This window comes from Paracoccidioides brasiliensis (genome assembly GCF_000150735.1).
Source record: "Paracoccidioides brasiliensis Pb18 unplaced genomic scaffold supercont2.4, whole genome shotgun sequence".
Taxonomy (NCBI): Eukaryota; Fungi; Ascomycota; class Eurotiomycetes; order Onygenales; family Ajellomycetaceae; genus Paracoccidioides; species Paracoccidioides brasiliensis.
Genome location: NW_011371361.1, coordinates 267,617 through 289,559, shown reverse-complemented (window position 1 = coordinate 289,559; position 21,943 = coordinate 267,617). Strand labels below are relative to the sequence as shown.

At 45.2% G+C, this 21,943-nt stretch overlaps 4 protein-coding genes across 4 annotated transcripts; all 4 read left to right on the top strand.

The window, feature by feature from the left end:
• Positions 1-400: 400 nt before the first annotated feature.
• PADG_03591 (uncharacterized protein) lies at positions 401-3,733 on the top strand (the record flags this gene model as incomplete). The annotated part of the gene is made up of 2 exons (XM_010761213.1): positions 401-3,202; positions 3,284-3,733. The coding sequence occupies 2 exons, from the start codon at positions 401-403 to the stop codon at positions 3,731-3,733; spliced, it is 3,252 nt and encodes a 1,083-aa protein (XP_010759515.1).
• A 970-nt stretch (positions 3,734-4,703) lies between these two features.
• Positions 4,704-5,069, top strand: PADG_11625 (uncharacterized protein; the record flags this gene model as incomplete). Its single annotated transcript, XM_010761559.1, has 1 exon — positions 4,704-5,069. One exon carries the CDS (start codon positions 4,704-4,706, stop codon positions 5,067-5,069), a length of 366 nt encoding a protein of 121 aa, XP_010759861.1.
• A 4,409-nt stretch (positions 5,070-9,478) lies between these two features.
• Positions 9,479-11,618, top strand: PADG_03589 (AGC/YANK protein kinase; the record flags this gene model as incomplete). The annotated part of the gene is made up of 8 exons (XM_010760804.1): positions 9,479-9,521; positions 9,610-9,732; positions 9,798-9,909; positions 9,983-10,187; positions 10,246-10,401; positions 10,457-10,911; positions 10,965-10,994; positions 11,063-11,618. 8 exons carry the CDS (start codon positions 9,479-9,481, stop codon positions 11,616-11,618), a joined length of 1,680 nt encoding a protein of 559 aa, XP_010759106.1.
• Positions 11,619-14,105: 2,487 nt separating this feature from the next.
• PADG_03588 (uncharacterized protein) lies at positions 14,106-17,090 on the top strand (the record flags this gene model as incomplete). Its single annotated transcript, XM_010760803.1, has 3 exons — positions 14,106-15,443; positions 15,511-16,526; positions 16,631-17,090. The coding sequence occupies 3 exons, from the start codon at positions 14,106-14,108 to the stop codon at positions 17,088-17,090; spliced, it is 2,814 nt and encodes a 937-aa protein (XP_010759105.1).
• Between the last annotated feature and the right edge of the window lie 4,853 nt (positions 17,091-21,943).

Below are 21,943 nucleotides of genomic sequence, written 5' to 3'. Positions count from 1 at the left end.
TTGTACCTTTTTTTTTTGTCAGCTTGAAGGTCTGTAGAAGATTCGGGCAGTTTGTGAGAAGGATTGCCAAGGTTACAGGCTGATGTTTCTTCTTTATTATTTCTAAAGAGATAAATTTGACAGCTTTCAATAAATTTCAACGTAAAGAACCATCCGCGAAATACGTCATTTGCGCTGATACGTCCCCGCCAGGAGGGTAACTATAAAGCTCAAAGGCCACAGCCTCTTCTCTCCATCGCAAACGATTTACGTGCACATTGGTTTCCAAGCGAAAGAAGGTGAAGAGCGAAAAGTTGAACATTATTGATTTATAATCTGCACTGAATTGGCAGGACTAGTGCAGATATTGTCTCCAACTGCTCAAAGATTGTAGCTCTAAGCCATCGAGCCATCCGGCACAATGGTCAAAGAGCGGGAGCCCCCGAGGAATTCTGCTCTTCCCTCCCAAAACAATAATAAACCTCAGAAGAGCCAATTATCGGAGCCAGTGTTTGGGCAAGCATCTCTTCTAGGCCCAGCAAAGCAGAGAACGGCAAACCCATTCAATATCCCGAAACCCAATAGACCGCGCCCAGAGCATCATCTACCACCACAACGAACCCAAACTCAACAACAGGGGAAGGATTCTCGATCTAGCTATGCCCAGGCGGGAATTTCGACAGGAAATACTTCCTCCTTAGGCAATGGATATCAACGCTACGATCCCTTCAGGCTCATGAAGCCATCAGACTACAGCGGTCTTCGACCGGGGTTCCTTGGCGATGACAGTGTTGTCGAGATAGTCAGACCATCGAATGCCATACAGACAACACAACCGGCCGCAATTCCCATGTTCTCTTCTCAAGCCAAACCGAAAATGCCAAAGAATTTAAGCAATTTGCAGAATTTCATTGATCTTACGGGCTCAGCCACAAATGCACAGCATCACGAGGAAGCATTTGGTGCTATGGACGTGTATAGCTATGTCGATGCAGCTAAGGCAAATGAAAATATCAAAGCTCTGCTAGAGGGTGCTTTCGAGGATGAAAGTGACAAGCCCCGCGCGAGACAACGACGAAAGAAAATAGAGAGTGGTGTCAATCAGTTGGCCATCAAGCTTCAGAAAGTGGATGTTAGTGAAGCACCGGGCGATAAGGAAATGGGAGAGGAAGAGGAAGAGGAAGAGGAAGAAGACGATGGCACTGTTGAAGGGCTGAAGGTCAAACTTCTTCCTCATCAAAGGGAAGGGGTTGAATGGATGAGAGATAAAGAATGCAGCGTGAAAAAAACCCGAGGCGTGATTCCGAAAGGTGGTATTCTCGCGGATGATATGGGTCTTGGCAAAACCGTCCAGACGATCGCGCTGCTACTTACGAATCCGCGCCACCCAAAAGGAAAGGAGACGACTGACGAGGATAAAGAGAAAAGCCAAAAGAAGATCTCTCCAGAAGTTGGGAAAGGAACACTGGTAGTTGCACCACTTGCGCTGATTAAACAATGGGAATCTGAGATTGAAAGCAAAGTCGAGGCCACCCACCGACTACGTACCTGTATCTATCATGGAACACACCGGACGAAATACGCCAACAGTCTATCTCAGTTTGATGTTGTAATCACCACATATGGGACACTCAGTTCTGAGCATGCAACCTCCGAAGAGAAGCCTACTGGATGTTTTGCTATTTACTGGTACAGAGTCGTCCTTGATGAAGCTCACACTATCAAAAACCGCAATGCCAAAGCAACCCAGGCTGCCTGTTCACTGAAATCTGAATATAGATGGTGCCTCACTGGCACTCCAACGCAGAATAATCTCGACGAGTTACAGAGTTTGATCAACTTCCTGCGCATCAAACCTTACAACGACCTTGCGTCATGGCGTGACCAGATTACAAAACCACTCAACAACGGACGAGGAGGTTTAGCCATCCGGCGATTACAGGTTTATCTTAAAGCGTTCATGAAGCGTCGAACGAAGGATGTCTTGAAATTGGATGGAGCATTAGGTAGTGGAGACCGCGAAGACAGCAACAATGAAACTAAGGAATCGCCTAACGGATTCAAAATCACTAATCGCGAAGTATTGAAAGTTGAGGCAGATTTCACTCCATCGGAGCGGGAATTTTATTCACGTCTGGAGCAGCGGACGGACAAAACTTTGGAACGAATGATTGGGGGCAACAGTATCAATTATGCCAGTGCTTTGGTTCTTCTTCTCCGTCTCCGCCAGGCATGCAACCATCCTGATCTTGTGAAAAGCGACCTTGCTCAGGATAAAGATGTGTTGACGGGAAATTTTGGAGGAAGCCAGTCTAAGAACCCAGTCAAAGAAGAAGACGTTGATGACATCGCCAACCTCATGGGTGGATTGAGTGTTATTACGAAATTGTGCGATGTTTGTCAGACTGAGTTGAGCGCAAGAGAAGCGAAGAGCGGGACTAGCAGATGTGTGGAATGTGAAGCTGATCTAGAGACTCAAGTTGTTAGCCCGCGGAAGAAGAGGGATAAGAAAAAGAAGAAGAAGAAAAGTGAGAAGAAACAAGTGAATGCAGAAGGTAGTGATTCCTTCCAGGAAATTTCTCATATTGCCCGTCGAGCGAGATTGCAGAAGCAGCGACGTATCGTTGGCAGTGATGATGAAGATGGTGATGATGGCGAATGGCTTCTTCCGGATAATCAACAACATGTTGAAAATTTGGGGAAAGCCGGTGGAACTGATGACGAGGATGCTGAAGGGGGCGGAGACTGGTTGTGCTCTGATGACTCTTACACCGACGAAGACGAAGATGGGGAAACTAGCGAAATTCATGGAAAGTCAAGAGATGTTATCAATCTCGACTCGGACGAGAAGGGGGAGGGAGAGGACGAGGATGGGACCAACGATGAAAGCGACGATGAACCGGAGACTCCGGATCATCTTGCCTCAACAAAGATCCGACATCTCATGAAAATCCTGAAGAAAGAATCGGGCGACTACAAATTCATTGTCTTTTCCTTCTTTACATCTATGCTTACTAAGATTGAACCATTTCTCAAGGGCGCAAATATTGGCTATGCGCGATACGATGGCGCAATGCGAAATGATATGCGAGAAAACAGTCTGGATAGGCTACGAACTTCTCCCAAGACTAGGGTGCTTCTTTGCAGTTTGCGTGCCGGGTCGTTGGGGTTGAATTTGACGGCGGCGAGTCGAGTTGTGATATTGGAGCCATTTTGGAATCCGGTATGCCCGACTATTCGTTTCCGTTCTTAAAGTCAAATCTTTCGCAGTCCATTATTTGAAACTGACTTTTCATTCTCATAGTTTGTCGAAGAACAAGCCATCGATCGCGTCCATCGCCTCAACCAAACCATTGACGTGAAGGTATACAAACTAACCATCAGGAATACTGTCGAAGAGCGCATAGTCGACCTGCAGGAACACAAGCGTGAACTCGCGAATGCTACCATAGAAGGGAAGGCTGCCGCTGGAAAACTCACCATGAAGGATATGATGGCACTCTTCAGCCATGAAGCTAGCGCGAGGTACAGTGACGATGATCCTAGGCTGGATCTTTCTAGCAAGACGAGGTTGCTGGGGTCGAGAGATGACGATGATCGGCTGGACTACGGAAGATCGGGTTCCACGAGCACGTCTGCGTCCCACTCCCAGCCAAGTCGAAGGGCGATGCCACCGGTTATGGAGAGAAAAGCTGGTGGTGGGAGTGGTAGACGGCCTCCGCCTGAGAGCTCGGTCTATGAGCGCAGGTGGTGATGATTTGGGATAATTTTAATTCGACTGATAGCATGTTTTCTCGATTTGGTTATCAACGCGGCCAATAGAACACATTTTCCTTCGCCTCTACCTCGTGTTCATGATCGTCCTCCGATTCCATGGTACCACTTAGGCTTCTTAGATTGGGGATTTGGGCAAGGCGTTTGAGTATGCGATTAGACCCAATTTGAAGATCTCGTCTTTGTTGTGTCTCTGACTTTTCTCCAAAAGCTTTTTAGGGAAACTGGTAGTTTCTGCCTTCTTTTTTGGTTTTCATCTTTTCGGGATTCTGTTATTAACTTTTTAATGACGTCTTGATATGTTGCGGGCAGACTGGTGTATCGATGGCAGATGATAATGATGGATTTTCTGGAACCTTTGTGCATGGGTTTCTATTTTACTACTAGTCAATTATGATATGATTGGATTTGTAGAAATGTTGTGTTTTAACATAAAATGGATATTGCGTACCGCAGTGCGGTTTCGAAGTACGTATTATGGGCTATTGATTTATGGTACATCGGTTCTTCCGCATCTCTGGAGCTTCCAACATCTATCAGACATGGACATGGGAGTAATGTACTCAAACAGACATATTTCTTGTTTTCACTTGTATAATTATTTCATATTTGATGTATATCGTAGTTTGATACTTAGACAGGGGCTGATATTGAGGAAGGAATGCGGTAAAGTGCTTCTTGCACACTCTAAACGGTTACGAATTGCAAACAAAAATCTTTCTACGTTATTTATTCTAGAGTTTTCTACTCGCACATCATTTTTTAGCTATGATCCTATTGGCATGTATGTGGCGCCCGCATCGCTGCACGATTTTGCCACAGGGGAGACTTTCCACAATAGCCTTTGCATTAATCTTGGGTGGGTCTGCATGTTGTGTGCTCTCGTTTGAACATGACATGTGGGAGTCAATAATTATTGATTAATAAACGCCTGTGCATTCTTTGCCACGATGGCTCTAGTGATACTGGCTGACCAAGGGAAATCCTTCAGCCAATGCAGTCCGTTACACATCATACAAGCAATGGGCCAGGCGTCTGGCACCGATAGAGAACACACTAAGGAGTTATTGATCATCCTGTTATGTCGATGGGATGGGATTGGGGTATATAAACCAGCTCACAAGCAGCGTTGTCGGAAACCTCTAGAACAAAATGCGGAGTTCCGTTTTCGGGGAGAATCTGTGATCGCTATTATTAACCTTCGAGATGCTCCGTACAATATGAAACGATGGAGAGAATTGGCAACACAAAAGACCCGGGAATTTGGGAATCGGCTGGGAATTGGTATCCGATGGGCTGAGCCCCTTTTCTTGTAGAATTCGGGAAAATTGAGCCCCGATTGACCAACCGACCGGAAAGAAGGAAGAAGAGTCAAAGGAAATTTTCTAATATATGCAAAGCCAAGAATCCAATCGACGGAACAAAATAGCCTCCAGCAAAGAACCAACTCCGTAGAAACGCAAGGGGGAAGAATTCCCACGTGGGGTGGCTGGTAGCTCGCTCACACGCAGCTGTCTCTGGTGGTTGACCCACTGGCCAGGGGAAAACCATCAGGGCAAAATACCCGAAGCTGGGAAATTGGGATCTCGACGGGGCAAAATAAGCGAAACTTGCAGGCGCCCCAACAGGTGTCACGGGGGTTAAATGTTCTCTTTTGTTCTGCTGGTTTTTATTCCTTGCCCATGGATCAGACCGGATGGCTTCCAGGAAATATGATACGTGACATAAGGGTTGTAAGTTATTTATCATGACCAAGTTAGGGTCCTCGTGACAAGGATTGACGCACTGGTGTCCAGTTCTTTTGTCTCGACATGATGGAATGAACGCACTCATTCATTTGAAATTTGCGTGATGTTCACGGCCGCATTAATTGCTGATCCTTTTCTCGATGTCCACGGCGTCTTGCTGAGTCGTTCCAGGATATGGTGAGCGCAGATCAAACAATGTGACAAAAAGGGCGCATTGTAAATGTCAACCGACAGAACACAGAGTGCAACATGGCACAGAGTGCTTCATACGTGTACAATATTCGCCGTACTCGGTCGTCCGCTTCCTGACATGTCAATTCCGCTCTCCTCCGCTCCGAGACGTCAACTGCCAGCGGTATTATTACTAGTCAGATCGCACGTTAAGAGAGGCAGGAATAGTCAATTCTTGGGTGGCGATGCTTCCGAATGCAGAACTGGAAACATGGCCTCAGGCTGCGGTTCCATCATCGTCAATAATTGCCTTATTCTACCAAGACCCAGTTAACAGTTTTTGGTCGTTGCCAGCTAACCCATGTGGTAGTTTTGCTGCCAAGGGTTGAGAAAGATCCTTAGGCCTTGTTTAGCCCTGGCCGCCTGTGACTGAGAGTCAGTCGGCTGGAGAGTCAGGGGGTGAGAGTTGCCTGGTTTAACCTGTGAAGGGCCCGGGGATGTAGGTCCTGCAGGACCCTAGTTTGGAGTCCCTCAAGGCTTCCAGGAGATTATTCTGGTAAGGGGAAGTGGTCACCTCTGAGATGGATTGATTTCAAGTATCGATCTTACAATGATAAGCAATCCCCTGTTTTCTTGGGGTTTGATTTGCCTAGCATATAGTTACAGAGAGGATGCGCCATTGAAAGGAATGGTTGACACACCACACCGTTCCTCTATAATTTTTGATCTATCTTAATTTGAGCAATGAGCCTTATTTATCGCATGAATGTGATTTATGATGTTGGGATTCTCATTCTGAGGCTGTCAGATGGCCAGGGCTTGAAACAGAGCGGACAAGCATTAGTGATTTGAACTGTGAAGAAAGAGAACATGTTGAAATTGATTTATGGCTTTTGTTAATTTTTCTTTATTTGTTTAATTAATTAATATTATTGTTTTGGTAGGCTGAAACGTTTGACCGACTTTTAATCCTAGTTTCCGAACTTATCACAAACTGAATTGCTTCTTGAGTTTGCCTCAATCAGAAGATGACCCAAATGAAGATGGGCAAGTATCACCTGTTCCCGACCCCGTCAAGAAAAGATGATAAACGATTCTCATACCTTGCACTAGTAGATCTAGTGTGCAAGATAAGAAGGTCGGAGTTTCTTGACATCTTTCTGGATACACTTAGTTCGGTTTGAATCAGTATGTCAGAAACAAAGGCGTCCCAAACGGGGGATTTCCGGGGATGGATTTGAACTCTGTTGTTGGAACAGCGCAGAGAAATTCCACATTAATTCTTCAACGTCTGCAGGTGCTCCAGAAGTGCGTGATTTTACTTCGCCTATCGCCAGATTTTTCTTTTACCTCCAGGGAGTCGAATTCCTCCGCCGTGTTCAAGCTTGACTGATCATCATGATCGGCTCAGCCGGGCAGAGACCCAAGTAATGATCATTACCAATTTGGGCCAAGTTGGCTGCTCGTATCCTTAAAAAAGTCATGCTTTCATTTCGGATATTGGAGTCCTAAATTTCAAACAATCCTCCGCGTTAGGATTGAATTTGTTTTCTTCCCTTTTTTTTTCTTTTTTTTTGGGGGGGTTTTGTTTTCTTGTGCTGACGATGACTCTATGCAAAAAAAAAAAAAAAGAAAAAAGAAAAAAGAAAAAAGAAAAAAGAAAAAGAAAAAAAAGAAAGAATGGAAAAGAAAAGTGAAAAGCAAGATCGTCCCCTTCATGTTTGCAACTTTTTGAATTTTTGAATTTTGCCTTTTGGTTTTGTCCCGCATGTTGCCTTTTTCTGGCGTCTTCTGGAGCCGTTCTTTTTCACCTGTGGATCCCGAGATTTCGGGAACTGCATCTTGGGAGCCTGGAGCGGTGACCAGACTTTGGCCAGTTGGGCCAGTACCCGGTCTCGCTGGGTATTTGGGCGCAACGATTGACAGCGAGACGCCTGATGATTGGGTGAGATGTCCCGTGAAACCAGGCTGGAACCGGTTTAACATTGGAAACGTGGCGCCCACGAGGCAACACGCGAGCCATTTGCGGCTGCTCTAGTGTGAATTCGAGAACAGCCAGGTTCGTACTAGTCTTTCTTACTGAGTACAGCCTTACGACGAGAGCGGATGCGAGTAATGTACAGTTTGGAAGGATTGATATTGATGATGAGAGAGCTACTCTCCATAGCCTCTACGGATTATAGGTGAAGAAAGAAGGATACTGATCCAGCGTAGAACCGTGAGAGTAATGTAGAAATGATGTGGCATAATTACAGACAGGATTACGGTTGGGCTATGGGAGGGATACGGTACGGCGCGGTATCGTTTGTCGCTCTTCACTCTACGGAACTGCGGAGTAGTATGGGGTTCCCAGACACCCCCACAGCGGAAATAGAGGTTATTGTAATGTAATGTTTGTATGTTATTTATAATTTCTTTTTCTTTTTTCTTCTTTCTTTTTTTGAGAGACATAAACAGAACAGATGAACACAAGATGAACGCAGGCAGACAGAGAATTATTAATAATAAACAGAGCACACACATCCCAAGAAAAAAAATATCAAGAACAACTGTCCAACAGTACAATTGTCTCGTTGGCTGCAGCATAATATCAGTTTCCAACCCGCAGCCTGAATCAGGGACCCAGCCAATCCAATCGCTGTTATCTTCTGCTTACTAGTTTGAGCGTCGGCTTCTATCGCCATCGTTTTGCGCCAGTCCCTGTTTTTCCCACTCTCACCTCCAGATCACTTCCAAGGTTAAGGACTGTCAACATCCTATTTATGGCAGGCAATTCCTGTACTTCCTCCGCTCAGTAGGGTACCCAGCCTCTCATCTCCGTAGCCTGAGAGTGTCGTTCTGGCTTTCATTCTTCTACCTTCAACTCCTTCCTTTGCGCCTATACTCTTCTTTGTACCCCCTTCAAGCCAACCTCCTTCTCCAGTGAATCCAATCCTATCACCATCCTCGTGTCCTGCGCCAACTGCTCTCGATTTTTAAATCTAAGCAAAGGGTTACCCAACGGACCCCAGAAAGTAAAGCTGGCGGTGGAGACATTATTGCTCACTTGTTCTCGCACCGCTTCTATCAGTCTTGTCAACCCATCTAATTTTCCTCTGGGTTAAAGCCTTCTTTAACCATCCTAAATTAAAGCTCAAGAATAGTAAACAGGGATCAGTAGTTGGCCGCTTGGCTTAGCTTCTTCTCTTTCACTGCTTCAGGGTAACTCTACTCTGGATAATAGGTAAACTCCTCTGCCTTTAAACCTCCTCATTCTCCTCCCAAAGCATCTCCAATATTTCCCACGATTCCCCTCATCATCCCTTGGATAGCGGAAGCAATCAGCTGTGCGGTCCGCTCGTCCTGGCCAGTTCGTCATCCTGTTTCCCTTTTGATTCCTGTATTTGTCATGTGCTTTTAATGTCTGCGCTGCAGTGAACGGTAGTGGGTTGACAGGGGCTAATCTAGCCAGCATTTTAACCTGGCGCAATTCGACCTGTTTCTTTCAATCTCCCCTCCTTTTGGTGGCTTGTCGCAGTTATATATCTCACCATTTTGTCTTGTGGTTGATTGCATTATACTAACAACAACGAAACCCTTAAATTGCAGTCTTCTTTCCGGCTAGAATCCTCGCCTGGTGCTGTTCTGAGATCCTAACTTTGAGACGACGCACCCTTGGAGCAATTTACATCCATTATAACCGACCGCTAGAATTTTCGGATTTGCCTACCGCTAGATCTTCTTAATTTGTTCACCTGCCGGTGATGCAGATTCAACAATATCTTGTAGAATCAGGGTATTGACAACTACCTGTTGTCGGGGTCGTGATGGGCAATTCCCATGGGAAGCAGGTGTGCTCGTCAGATGCTGGTTTGTCTCCTCCCTTGGCTATATGTTTGGTTCCACTGTTCTGGAATCGTGTAATGGAGATAGAAGCTTATATTTCACTGCCACATAGTGAACCTGAACCACTTCCGACTCCTGCGTGTTGTTGGAAAAGGTGCATTTGGTAAAGTACGGATCGTTGAACGGAAAGATTCTGGATTGACATTCGCTTTGAAATATATACGGAAAGATGAAGGTGGGCTCAATCCACTCCCCCATCCTTTACATTGAGATCATACTGACTTTTCTGGGCTTGCTAAGTTGTCCGGTCCGAGAGCGTTCGAAATATTATACGAGAAAGACGAATGCTGGAACATTTGAATCACCCTTTCCTCTGCAACCTGAGATACTCATTCCAGGACATCGAGTATATGTATGTGCACATGCCTATCATGTTCAACTTGTAGCAAATCGAGGCGGGGAACTCTGCTAATTGTATCGTATAGATACCTTGTGGTTGACCTAATGAATGGCGGTGACTTGCGGTTTCATATCTCAAGGAAGTCCTTCACAGAGGATGCTGTGCGATTTTGGATTGCCTCGTTGGCCTGTGCCCTAAGGTACATACATTCGCAAGGCATAATCCACCGGGATCTAAAGCCGGATAATGTTCTACTTGATTCTGAGGGACACGTTCATTTGGCGGATTTTGTGAGTGGCACTGGATAACACGAAGAAATCGCTATATGGATCTAACAACAGCATCCAGAATGTCGCTTCCGATTTTAAACCTTCGAAGCCACTCACCAGCAAATCTGGTACACTGGCATACCTAGCCCCGGAAGTGTTTGAAGGGAGCGGGTATCTGAATGAAGTCGATTGGTGGTCTCTTGGGGTAACCTTCTACGAGTGTATTTATAATAAGGTATGACTCCGAGTTTGGTCGAGGCGTATACCCATCACGACTAACACACTACCAGCGGCCATTTGATGGGCGGAGCCATGACGCACTGTCTGAAAACGTTCGACGGGTGCAACCAAAATACTACGTTACAAATCCTGCTGTCACTGTGCCTTGTCTACGAGCGATCGCATCTCTCTTGGAAAAAGACCGGACAAAACGTATAGGCGCTGCTGGCTTTGATTCATTCGAATCCCATCCTTTCTTTGAAGACATTGACTTTGATGCCTTGGAACGAAAAGAAATTGCCCCGATCTTTACACCTTCCAGTGAAAAGACAAACTTCGATGCAACCTATGACCTTGAAGAGCTGCTTCTAGAGGAAGCACCATTGGAGGCACGAGCGCGTCGACAAAAACCTAGAGCAGAATTGAAGGAGGATGCAACGGCAAAGGAGATAAGGGAAGACGAGCTACATCGAGTCATCGAGACTATGTTTGAGCCGTTCGACTACACAACCGTCTCATACAAAGGGTGTGTTCATGTCCGCTTGGTTATTGGTTTGTCATTGCTGACGCATCCTACAGCACCGCCGCAGCTGCTATAGCAGCATCAAGGTTAGACCACCAACCCCTCCTACCACCCGTCCCAATCTCATTGAACTGGAACTCACCATTGTTATTAGTAACCCGGAGGATTGTATGAATTCTACTTCCTCTACACATACCCGCCACGCCTCCCAACCCTGCTCGGGGAGTGGCTCCCCTTCCCTCAAGACCGAAAGATCTCTCAGCCGCTCAAACGCTTCCGATACGTTTAATTCGTTTTCCGAAACGGATCGCTATCCGCATGAACCGCAAAGACATGCCAGTGGAAGACAATCAGGCTCGCCCCCCCGACGTCCACGGCCGTCGCCCACCTCACAACCAAATTCCCAAGCATACCGCCCGCCACCTCCTATCCCTCAACGGAACCGCGGAGCCACGCGCAAGACGAGCAAAGGCGGGGGGGTTCAGATGGTGCTGGAGGAGACGGGAAGCTGGAGTAATCTTGCAGATCAGAGTTCAGCGGCACCTGGCGATGGAGATGGGGGAGGCGATGTTATTAAGGCCAAGGGCTCTTCTGGGTCTAATAGTGGGATACTTTCGTTTCTGAGTCGGAAGAAGGGTCGTGAGCGGAGTCCTAAGCCAATGGAACCTGGGGTGCTTGGCAAGGATGGTGCGAGGCAGATTATTAGCTGACATTTGATAAGATGAGAGACGAGATGATGAGATGATGGAAGATTACAGACGTTTTTTTGTTGGTGGAGGTTTCTGCTAGACGGGGTCATATGGGTAGGGGATGCAGGGGATATCATATCGTTTGCTATTTCATATGAATTTGGTGTCTATCTGGCGGGAAATTCTTCAGGGAAATCTCATTCGACGTGTCACGAGTTTCTCAAGGTCTCTACGCGCTTAATGCACGTCGTTCTAGCCGGGATTTTTATTTTGACCGTTGAGGAATCCGATCCACGTTCACCGTTGAACGCCCCGATCCAAAGCAGCAATCTTGGAACGTCACTTTCCATCTAAAACCTTGCCATGACGATGTGCATCTCCGAAACGTGTTGAACGGCAGAGACAGGATTCTTACCGCGCAATATCCGATTAACCAAATTCAATTTTTTGAGAGCGCATTGCCTTCTCATGTCCTTGCGAATTTTTGCGTTTTTATGAATTCAACGGCTCTTTTAAAATTGAGTCGAACATCATTTTCAAAGAAAGATCTGGAGGTTATATTTCGTCTCTTTTGGGCTCCTCCACAGAGATGTATAGACACTTGAAATTGGATGCGCACGTAATCGCATATGCAATGAGAAATATGCGATTTTCTTCCGCCCGCAGATCTTGCTGGTATTTCTTTTTTCTTTCTTTTTTCTTTCTTTTCCTTTTCTTTTTCTTCCCCCCCGCCCTCTATTATCAACTTCCTTTCGATGCATTTGCAGGCGGCTATTCCTTGTCATCTTCCGTTTTGTTTACCTCTTCTTGTTCATATTTATCTTTTAATCTTTCCTGTTCAGTTTGACGTCTTGTTTTTTTTTTTTTCTTTTTCAATTTGCTTCTGTCCCTATTCCGTTCATATCTCCTTCCCCTTTACCCAGCTTCTGTTTTAATTTTAGGGATTGATTGACCAGCGGTTCGGCGGTTTCTTGTCATGTTTCTCCTTTTATTTTTTGGCTCCTCGATTTCGTTTTACATGCTTTACATTGACATACCCATCGTATTTCGTTTCGTATATCTATTGAACGATTGTCTTTTATATGCTGGCGCAAGTTATTTGATTGTTTTGATTTGTATTTCCTCTCCTATTGAATTTTTGCTTTTTCCTTGTCCAGCAATTTGCATACTTGAGATAAACCCATTTTGTCAACGAACATACTCAATTCTCTCCTCTATTAATACCCTTATTCCGCTTGGTTTCTTAAGTTGAATGTCGACTACTTGATAGACAATATCTTTGACCAGATATCAATCCCAAACTTTCGTAGTTTATTTATCCTTCTCTCTTTGTGGACGACAGAGGATACATTATCATATCCAGGTTTATGCAACGTATAAACTAACTTAACTCATACTCTCTACCGAGTTTCTGCAATATTTGGTTTACTTTTTGTTCCTGACCTGAACCTTTAAATCATCCTCTGGTTCTTATTGGTTGCTCTATTTGGGTTTGGTTACTGCGGCAACCAGTCAGAATGAGCAATAAGCAAAAGTTGTGTAGAAACCTGTAAGAGACGTACACACATTTTTAAATATTAGACAGAATTGGATGAAAATAAATGGTATTGAACCTATTTTGTATATCATTTTCTGATTAACAGCAATTGCTATTGCAGGTTTTGATTGCGCCGTTGGGCATATTCAACCCTGTTCCTGTCAGAGCGCCCTGTCTACCAGAGTTAGTTACATCCAACCTTGGAACCTCGACTCCACTCACCATCCCCGCAATTCGCTATTCCTTGAGTCAATCAGGATTTCTTTGCACAACGTACCCGTTAAAAAAAATCAACATGTCAAAAGAGTCTCTCCTTTAGTTCCTACACTTTTCTCCACTTAATGGTTTCTCTCCTCTCTCCGGGGTTTTGCCTGTCACGCTCCTCGCCACCATCAATTTATTAAGCGCGGCACATACTCACCCTACAGCAAACATTATTCACAGCCAATATTAAATACCGGAACCATATACTTACGGTATCGCAACCGGCATACCTACACCTGCTTTGCTCGTTATAGATACAATTCGTTCGTTCCATCTACTGTTATCGTCTATACAGACCTCCGCCGAAATTTATACCTGTCACGGCCACGGTAGACTGCTCAACCACCTCACTACGCTGGCCATCATCCTTGTGTATTTCAGTTTAATCCAACTAGACGGGTTTCTACAATTAATAACTTAGGATATTCTTTTATTGTGTTTTGGATTTGAATGTATACGGTCCATCCTCTCCCTTCGAGGACCGTCTGTCATACTCAACTGCAAACGGCACATTGCGCATTAAACTTGTATTTGTGGCAGGGAGTTTTGGCGTGGAGAGGGAAAAAGCCACGTTCGTCCGCTGGGCACAGTTGTTATAACTGAAGAAGGCCCTCGCGACGGGGAACTACTGCGATCCAGTTTTAAATTTCCAGAAGCTGGACATTCGGGGGGCACCAGAAATCCTTCCCAACAGCATAACCGCATGCATGCCACACCAACCACACGAACGGGAGCGGGTCGAATACCGCTCTCGCTCTCGCGATCGTGATCGGAGACAATACCGCTACCAACGCGGCAATACACACGATAGAAACGAATACACTTCCAACACGTACAATGATAATGACCACGATGCTCAAGATGATGACAATAATGGCGATGACGTTTTCGACGATCAAAGACGGAGCAGACGCGCCCATCCCAATTCCTCTTCCCGTCCTATAACCCGCCATTCGCTTGCCTATCGAACGCAGCCAAGCCAACACCACCAACAACGACGGACACGCCGTGGAGATTACGACTACGATGATGTTGACGACGATGAGGATTCTGCATCAGCTGTCATAGTCGTTGACTCAAGACCCAACTTTGCCCGTCCGCCAAATGTCAGACCCAGCCCTGTTCGTGTCGAGAGGCGGCGGAGTACAAGTCGAGCTGCAGATAATTATAATTCAGGGATTCAGAAGTCAAGACATAAAGCTAAAGAGTCGCCTGCCACCTCACCTGTTAAGAAGAAGGACCGCGAACGAGATCGCGAGGGGAGACTGCAGCGAGAGAGTACTGCGGATGAAGAATGTGCGATGAAGGGTCGCGTTAGGGATCGGAGGAAAGGGGAATGGGACGACAATGATCGTGGCGCTTTTGATACAGATAGAGACCGCGAGAGAAAAAGGAGAAAGGAAATGGGTACAGATCGGGCTAGAAATAAAAGGGTGCGGAGTAAGAAGCCTAAACATGCCAGTACTGATTCTGCAAATAGTGCGACAGTATTGCTCAATGCAGATGCGTTGGCGAAATTGAACGCAGCTACGTCAAAAAAGGAAGCAGAAGAAAAAACTAGTGCTGAGAAGGAGGAGAAGGCGTTTTTGGAGAAGAAAAAGAAGAGGAGAAAGGAGGAGGAAAGGGAGAGGGAGAGGGACAAAGGTATCTTGGTTGGGAAAGGGGGGGAAAGCGGTGGCTGGTTTGGGAAGAGGTTAGTTTCCGGTGCGTTTTTAGAAGAAGGGAGAAGTCCAGAGTTGAGAACCCGAGGGGGTGGGGGGCGGGGTGCGGGAAAAGAGGAGAAGGGGAGGAGAGGGGGTGGAGGTGGAGATGGAGGAGGTGGTGTTGTGGGCGGATTTTTCAGTTGGAGTAGGAAGAAGAAAATATGGGTTCTTGTTGGTGTGTTGGCGCTCCTATTGGTTATTGTCATCCCCATTGCCGCCTTGGTAGCGAAGAAGAAAGGTGAAGATCATGATGGGGACTCTAATACGCAGCCGGGAGACTCGCCACAATCGCAGACGCCACCAAGAAAGGAGTTGGAGAGTTTTGATGAGAAGTCCCTTCCGGTAAGATTCCATTATTTATTTTCTTTCCTGATTTTGAAATACCCGCGCTGACTGTTTATTACCACAGGAGAGCGCTAAGAAAACATACTTTGATCCCCGTACTTGGTATGACACGGCAGATATGAATGTTACATATACCGAAGAAACAGTGGGTGGCCTCCCTATTATGGGACTGAACTTGGCCTGGGACGATTCTGCCCAAGCAAACGAACATGTTCCCCCACTAAACAAAAAATTTCCCTACGGCAAGCAGCCGATTAGGGGAGTTAATGTTGGTGGCTGGCTCTCCCTGGAACCCTTCATAACCCCTTCATTTTTCAGCCAATACTCGTACAAAGCCAACATCGTTGACGAGTACACGCTCTCCAAACGCCTTGCACCAAACGCAGCTCAACAGTTAGAAAAACACTATGCAACATTTATAACCGAGCAGTCCTTCCGAGAAATCCGAGATGCTGGTCTCGATCATGTCCGCATCCCTTACTCCTACTGGATCGTGAAAATTTTTGATGATGACCCTTATCTTGAAAAAATTGGCTGGAGATATCTCCTACGTGCTATCGAGTACTGTAGGAAATATGGCTTGCGTGTCAAACTCGACATGCACGGTGCACCGGGTAGCCAAAACGGGTGGAATCACAGCGGTCGCCAGGGCTCGATAAACTGGCTGCAAGGGCCCGACGGTGCCAAAAACGGCGATCGCACTCACCAAATTCACGAACAGCTGGCTACATTCTTTGCGCAGGAGCGGTATAAGAATGTGGTTACTATCTATGGGCTCGTGAATGAGCCTATGATGCTGAAGTTGGATATCGAGACTGTTATTAACTGGACTACAAAAGCAATATCGATAATTAGGAAGAGCGGCTTGAAGGATATAAAACTTGCGTTTGGAGACGGGTTTCTCAACCTGAGTAAATGGAAGACGATTATGCAGGATGTTGATAATAATCTCATGTTGGATACGCACCAGTATACCGTTTTCAATCTAGGCCAGATTGGACTAGTGCATCAGAAGAAACTAGAGCATGTGTGCGAGAGCTGGGTTAAGTTGATATCTAATTCGAATTCGAAAGGCACAGGGTAAGCACTTTCTGTTTCTTTCACTCTTTCTCTCTCCTAGTTGATACCTACTACCCTTTTTTGAAGAATTCTTCCAACTAACCTCTCCGTCACCCATTCTGCAGCTGGGGCCCTACCATCTCCGGCGAGTGGTCTCAAGCAGATACCGACTGCGCCAAATTCCTCAACAACGTCAACGTCGGCAGCCGCTGGCTAGGGACCATGGACCATCCGCAGGCTAAAGACCAGGTCTTGGAACCCCGCTGCCCGACCCAGTGGCCTCGAGACAATCCCGCTGCTAAAGGTCCTCCCTGTTCCTGCGACCGGGCCAACGGTGACCCGTCCAAATATTCAGAATCGTACAAGAAGTTTCTACGGATGTATGCTGAGGCACAGATGTTTGCGTTTGAGAAGGGAAATGGGTGGTTCTATTGGACGTGGCAGACGGAGACTGCGGTGCAGTGGAGTTATAAGAAGGGGCTTAATGCGGGGATTTTGCCGCAGAAGGCGTATGAGCCGGGGTTCAAGTGCGAGAGTGACACGATTGCGGCGTTTGGGGAGCTGGATGAGTTCTACTGGTTTTAATTCATATTTGTTGGATGGTTTGAGTGTTTTTGGCACTTTTTGCATTATTCTCTTTTTGTATCATATCCCATACAGCTGTGATTTTTGCATGGTGGGCTTAGCATTTGCTTTTCTTTTTCTGTCTTCATATTCCGTATCTATCTTAGACTCCTTTGCGGAGTATGTGTCCTCTATTTCGAAAGAGCAACTGTTGCGTTGTACGGTTGCGTCTGGCTGAACAGTCTTAACATAATATATCAGATGAAAAAAGTTCATCCCGGAAGCTTGAGATGTTTTCCTCCAAAACGCTATTCTGCATCTCCATTGTCCATGCCACTCAGTGAGGAAGTGGAGGTGATCAATATTGTGTGGCCTTTTTATGTCAACAATTGATAGATTTTGTTCTTATATTTATTATATGATATCCATGGGTAGAGTTTTAATAACCCCATACGTAAGTTATCCTATTGTGCAAAAGGAACAAATATATGAAACCGAAAAACTACCGTCGCTTTGTCACGAGCATCATATCGCTCGTAGGCATATATGCCTCGCTTATGACTAAACTAGCGAACGCCCCGCGGACACGTATATTTCATTCTTTTCTCGCTGTTTTTCTCTTCTTCTTTGGCAGAGTTATCATCATATAGATTAGCTAGTTATGGTTACGAATACTACTATCTTATGACTAACGTAATTCCTCACCGAGCGAAATTCCCCATTTAGCGAAAGATTAAATAACTGTAGCCCAACTAACTAGATTTTAACCTGAAATATTTACACTCAACAACAACTAATTAATTTAAGTTAATTGACACTAGGATTAGGACATCTTGTTCTCTTATGACCAGGCAAATTGCAGTTGCTGCACTGTTGTGGAGCTCCTGAGCGCGGACGAGAGCCTGCTGACTGAGGCTCGTGAGGTTGAATGACAGGCTGTACAACAGGCTCAGTAGATGAAATAACAAGATCCTGAGCTTCCTGCCTAGTTAGACCCCCTTCAGATTGAATCTGATGATTAGATCTCTTTCAATTTTGCTTTGCAATCTCATTGGTGTTGAATATATCCTGATATTGCTTCTTCATAATAGTGGTGTTGACCATCCTATATTCACAGGCCTTGATAATTTGATCAAGCCCTTCTTCCAAGCTGTGGGGGGAATTTTCAAGGCCTTGTCCCATAAGATTCTTGACCTTATCTGCTTGCCTATGTAATTGTCGCGGGTTGCTAGGTGTTTGAAGTATCCAGGATGACCCTGAGTTGCTGAATCAACTACTCAGGGGGGTAGGAGTTTGGAGCTGAATATCTAGTTGCTGGACAACCTGATCAAGTTCAAATGGGGATATTCCAGTAGTCATGAAGTCACTTTGAATGTTCTGAGTCTTGAAGGCCTCTGCGCGTGCTGCAGGATAGGCATCTAAGAAGTCATTCTTCTTAATAGTATTGAATCCAAGCTGCATGTGTTGTTTCACCAAGCCCCCATATGCCTGTTTTAAAACAGCAAAAACACCAACATCCAGAGGCTGTAGAAGGTGGGATGAATGTGCTGGCATGCAGAGAGGAATAATCTTATTATCCTTGCAAAGCTGATCAAATTTCAGGATAAGATGACTGCCATACCCATTCAAGATAAGAAGAATATGAGTGCCAATTCTACATGAATTGGCAGTAGGGATAAACACTTTAGTAAGCCATTTCATCCCTATTTCATCTATAGTCCAGTCATATGGCAAGCCTTCAAACCAGCCTTCTTGAAGATTCTGAGCTTTCAGAATAATGTATGGAGGTAGGGCTCAGTCTAACACATTGACAGACTTGATTGCAGTGACTCATTCAAGATTCCCAGACTGTAGCAGCTTTGCCCAGTCATAGCACTCAGCACTAGTAATGACCTTAGTGGTGGCACACATCCCCATTGTGAAGCCAGTCTCATCAAAGTTTTATATATCTCCAGCCTGAATTCCATGCTCTGTCAAAGTATTCCCTAGAATCTTAAACCAATCCTGAATAACCCTAATATCCTCACATTTTGCTCACTCATGGTTATAGCATCTGGTATAGTGACATTGAAGCTCCATATGGTGTTTAATCAGTCTTGAAATCCAGTTCTTGCCAACGCGGTGAGGGATAGAGGTGAATTGTTGTTGAGTAAGAAGATGATTGGCCATATTCTCTGCAAAGACTGGCCAGGGAGGTAATTCTTGTTTAGATAGACCTAGCACCCATTCAACTATCAGATTCTCTTCAGCCTCAGTCAGCTTAGTTAAATTTGCACATAAATTTACACATGCAGACTGGCCCTTCAGTTGATGATATAAAGTAGTTGTAGGGAACAATGAATAAGCATGCAGCTTTAGCAGTTGAGATTATTTCTTGCTTTTTAATAGCAGATATCATGAGTTCAATTCTTCCCTCTATTTCTATAGAGTTTCTTGCTTTTTTATTAGAAATTGGTGGCATAATTGCACGTTGAAGTGGATGAGTTAGGAAATTGAAACTATTTAATTTAATCTTTCACTCAATGGGGAATTACATTACTACATTCTGACTAGTTAACTATTGCCACACGCTTTCCAATGAAAAAAAAGTTTAGCGTATTTCATTAGCTTCTTGAATTTGCATTAGGATGCTATCTGGTAGTAACTACCCGTGAACAGTTGTTCCAATCACATTTTCCTACTATTACTGTGGATCCGGGTTGTGGTTTTGCCCAGCAATTTTTATGCAACTTTATGCCATCCTGGCTTTGCTGAACAACCTTGCGGCAGGGGATATTAAATACGCATGCATGCGTGCGATATTTTGGTCAAGGAAAGTTTCACAAAGAATGAATTTGTGGGTTTTTTTGAGACGGGAGCAGATATCTTCACAAAATGAAAACATATCTCAACGTACTTTTGGCGATAGCTCTAGAGACTCGGGTACCAGAAAGCATCCTTCGCGATGTCAATTCCAACAATGAGATTTAAGGAACCTAATTGTTTGAAGCAAGCAAATTGGGCTCTCCACAGCACATTGAGCCGTTGACCGTTGCTGGTATCTCTGTTGTTGTGAGAGTTGTTATCCGTCTTGGTTGAGGCTGAGATATGCTTAAACTCAAAAAGTTTGACATTAATGAGCTAGTATAATTTGGGGTTAGCGTAAGTCCAGATGTCCACCTGCGTCATGTAAGGCTGAGAGCGATGTAGTCCTTGGTTCAGTTGAAACCTTAGCGGCATCGGCCCCAACCTAAATGCATTATCCTTCCTCGTCTTTTGCTTGGGACGGATCGCCTATTTTTCCCTCACGGGCAAAAGGGGGCTTGTACATACCTTGGTACCCAAGAATGCTTCATGCCACTGTTCCAGAATTGGAAGTGATAAAACAGTGGAAGAAGAACTGCTAAGTTTTCGTTCGATGAACGCACTTTAAGTGATGAATGGCAGCAAATGCTAGCGAGACTGTCACCGACCTTTGGAGGCTGCCCAATGACATGACCTCTGTGAGCTGAGACAGACGTTGGTGGTCAGGATCTGAGTAATGATAACTATGAAAATGAACGTTCTACGCTGTTCCGTAGCCGCATATTCCGGACATTTCGATGCCATAATTATTCCTACATTTATTTTATGGATATATGTGGTACATGGTAACGAACTCCTCGAGGATGTTCAATACCTGTAGAGTACTTGTCATGAGTTGGACACTATGGTTCGACTGTCACTTTTAAATGAGTGTGTACGTGAGAACTCCAGGTAGTCGAATTGTAGCTTGCATCTTTGCACGGGATATAGGGCATGGAATTTTGAGTGATCACCAGGGAGAAGAGGGGAACAGTTGAGACATGGATTTACAGAGGCAAAGATTGACATCCTTGCAAAGCTGCTGTCAGTCCTGTAGACAGATGACACTACCGGAGCTATGGGGCAGCGCTGATGGGATTGATTACATTATGGGAGCCCGCTTCTAACTCGTGGGATGACTGATAACTAGAGCATGGGTCAAAGGTTGTCCTAGATTACTGAATAATTTCTCTCGTTAGAAATTGAAATTCAGGTAGGGAACCCCTTGGGACCGCTAGACTGGTTCACATCATAGTCTAATCAAATCGCATTCCCAAACCTCTGATGATAACCAGTTGGGGACACAAAGTTTGACGGAATGTGATGCAAGAGACATCCGTATAAAGGAAAAACATAACGGATTGTAGAGTGTGGAATATAGCAAAGATGGGAAGGAGGGCTTCCGAAACATTAGATACCGCGGTGGGCAGGGTGGATTAAAATTTATAACATTTGAACAAAAATTGAGCCAGCAGATAGAATTAAGGTCCTAAATATGAAACAAATACCCCGACTCCGACGATAAAATCCTGGCTGCACGCAGTTGCTAATTTCATAGTTGAAGTATTCTGACACTGGGGTAAGGGAAAATCCCTCGTGGTTATATACAGAAACGCAGAATATCATGCCGGAAATAAAACAAATGTCAACAAAGCATTTACGTGCCTCATTCAGAACGCCAATGACCTATACACATCAAAGGTTTATCGGGACGAAACAATTAAAAAAAGAAGCACACCATCAAAGATCGCCAACATTATCATTAGGTATACCTAGAAATAATTTTTCTCCAACCCCGTGGCGATGAAGGTTCGAACTCGCTTTTGCCGATGGGGTAGTGGGGTTCGACTCCCTTCTCCACATCAGCCCCTAACGGCTGTGTCGATTCTCTCAGGGGCGCATGCATGCCTTTGGGTACCCTTGATTTGCTGGGCTTCAAAGAATCTTTTGCGTTCTGTTGTTTCGACGATTTATCTTCCGCAGGGGCGCGCATGGAAATTTCTCTATTTCTCGTTTTCCTTGCAGACGGGGCGGCTGATGAAAATCGTCGA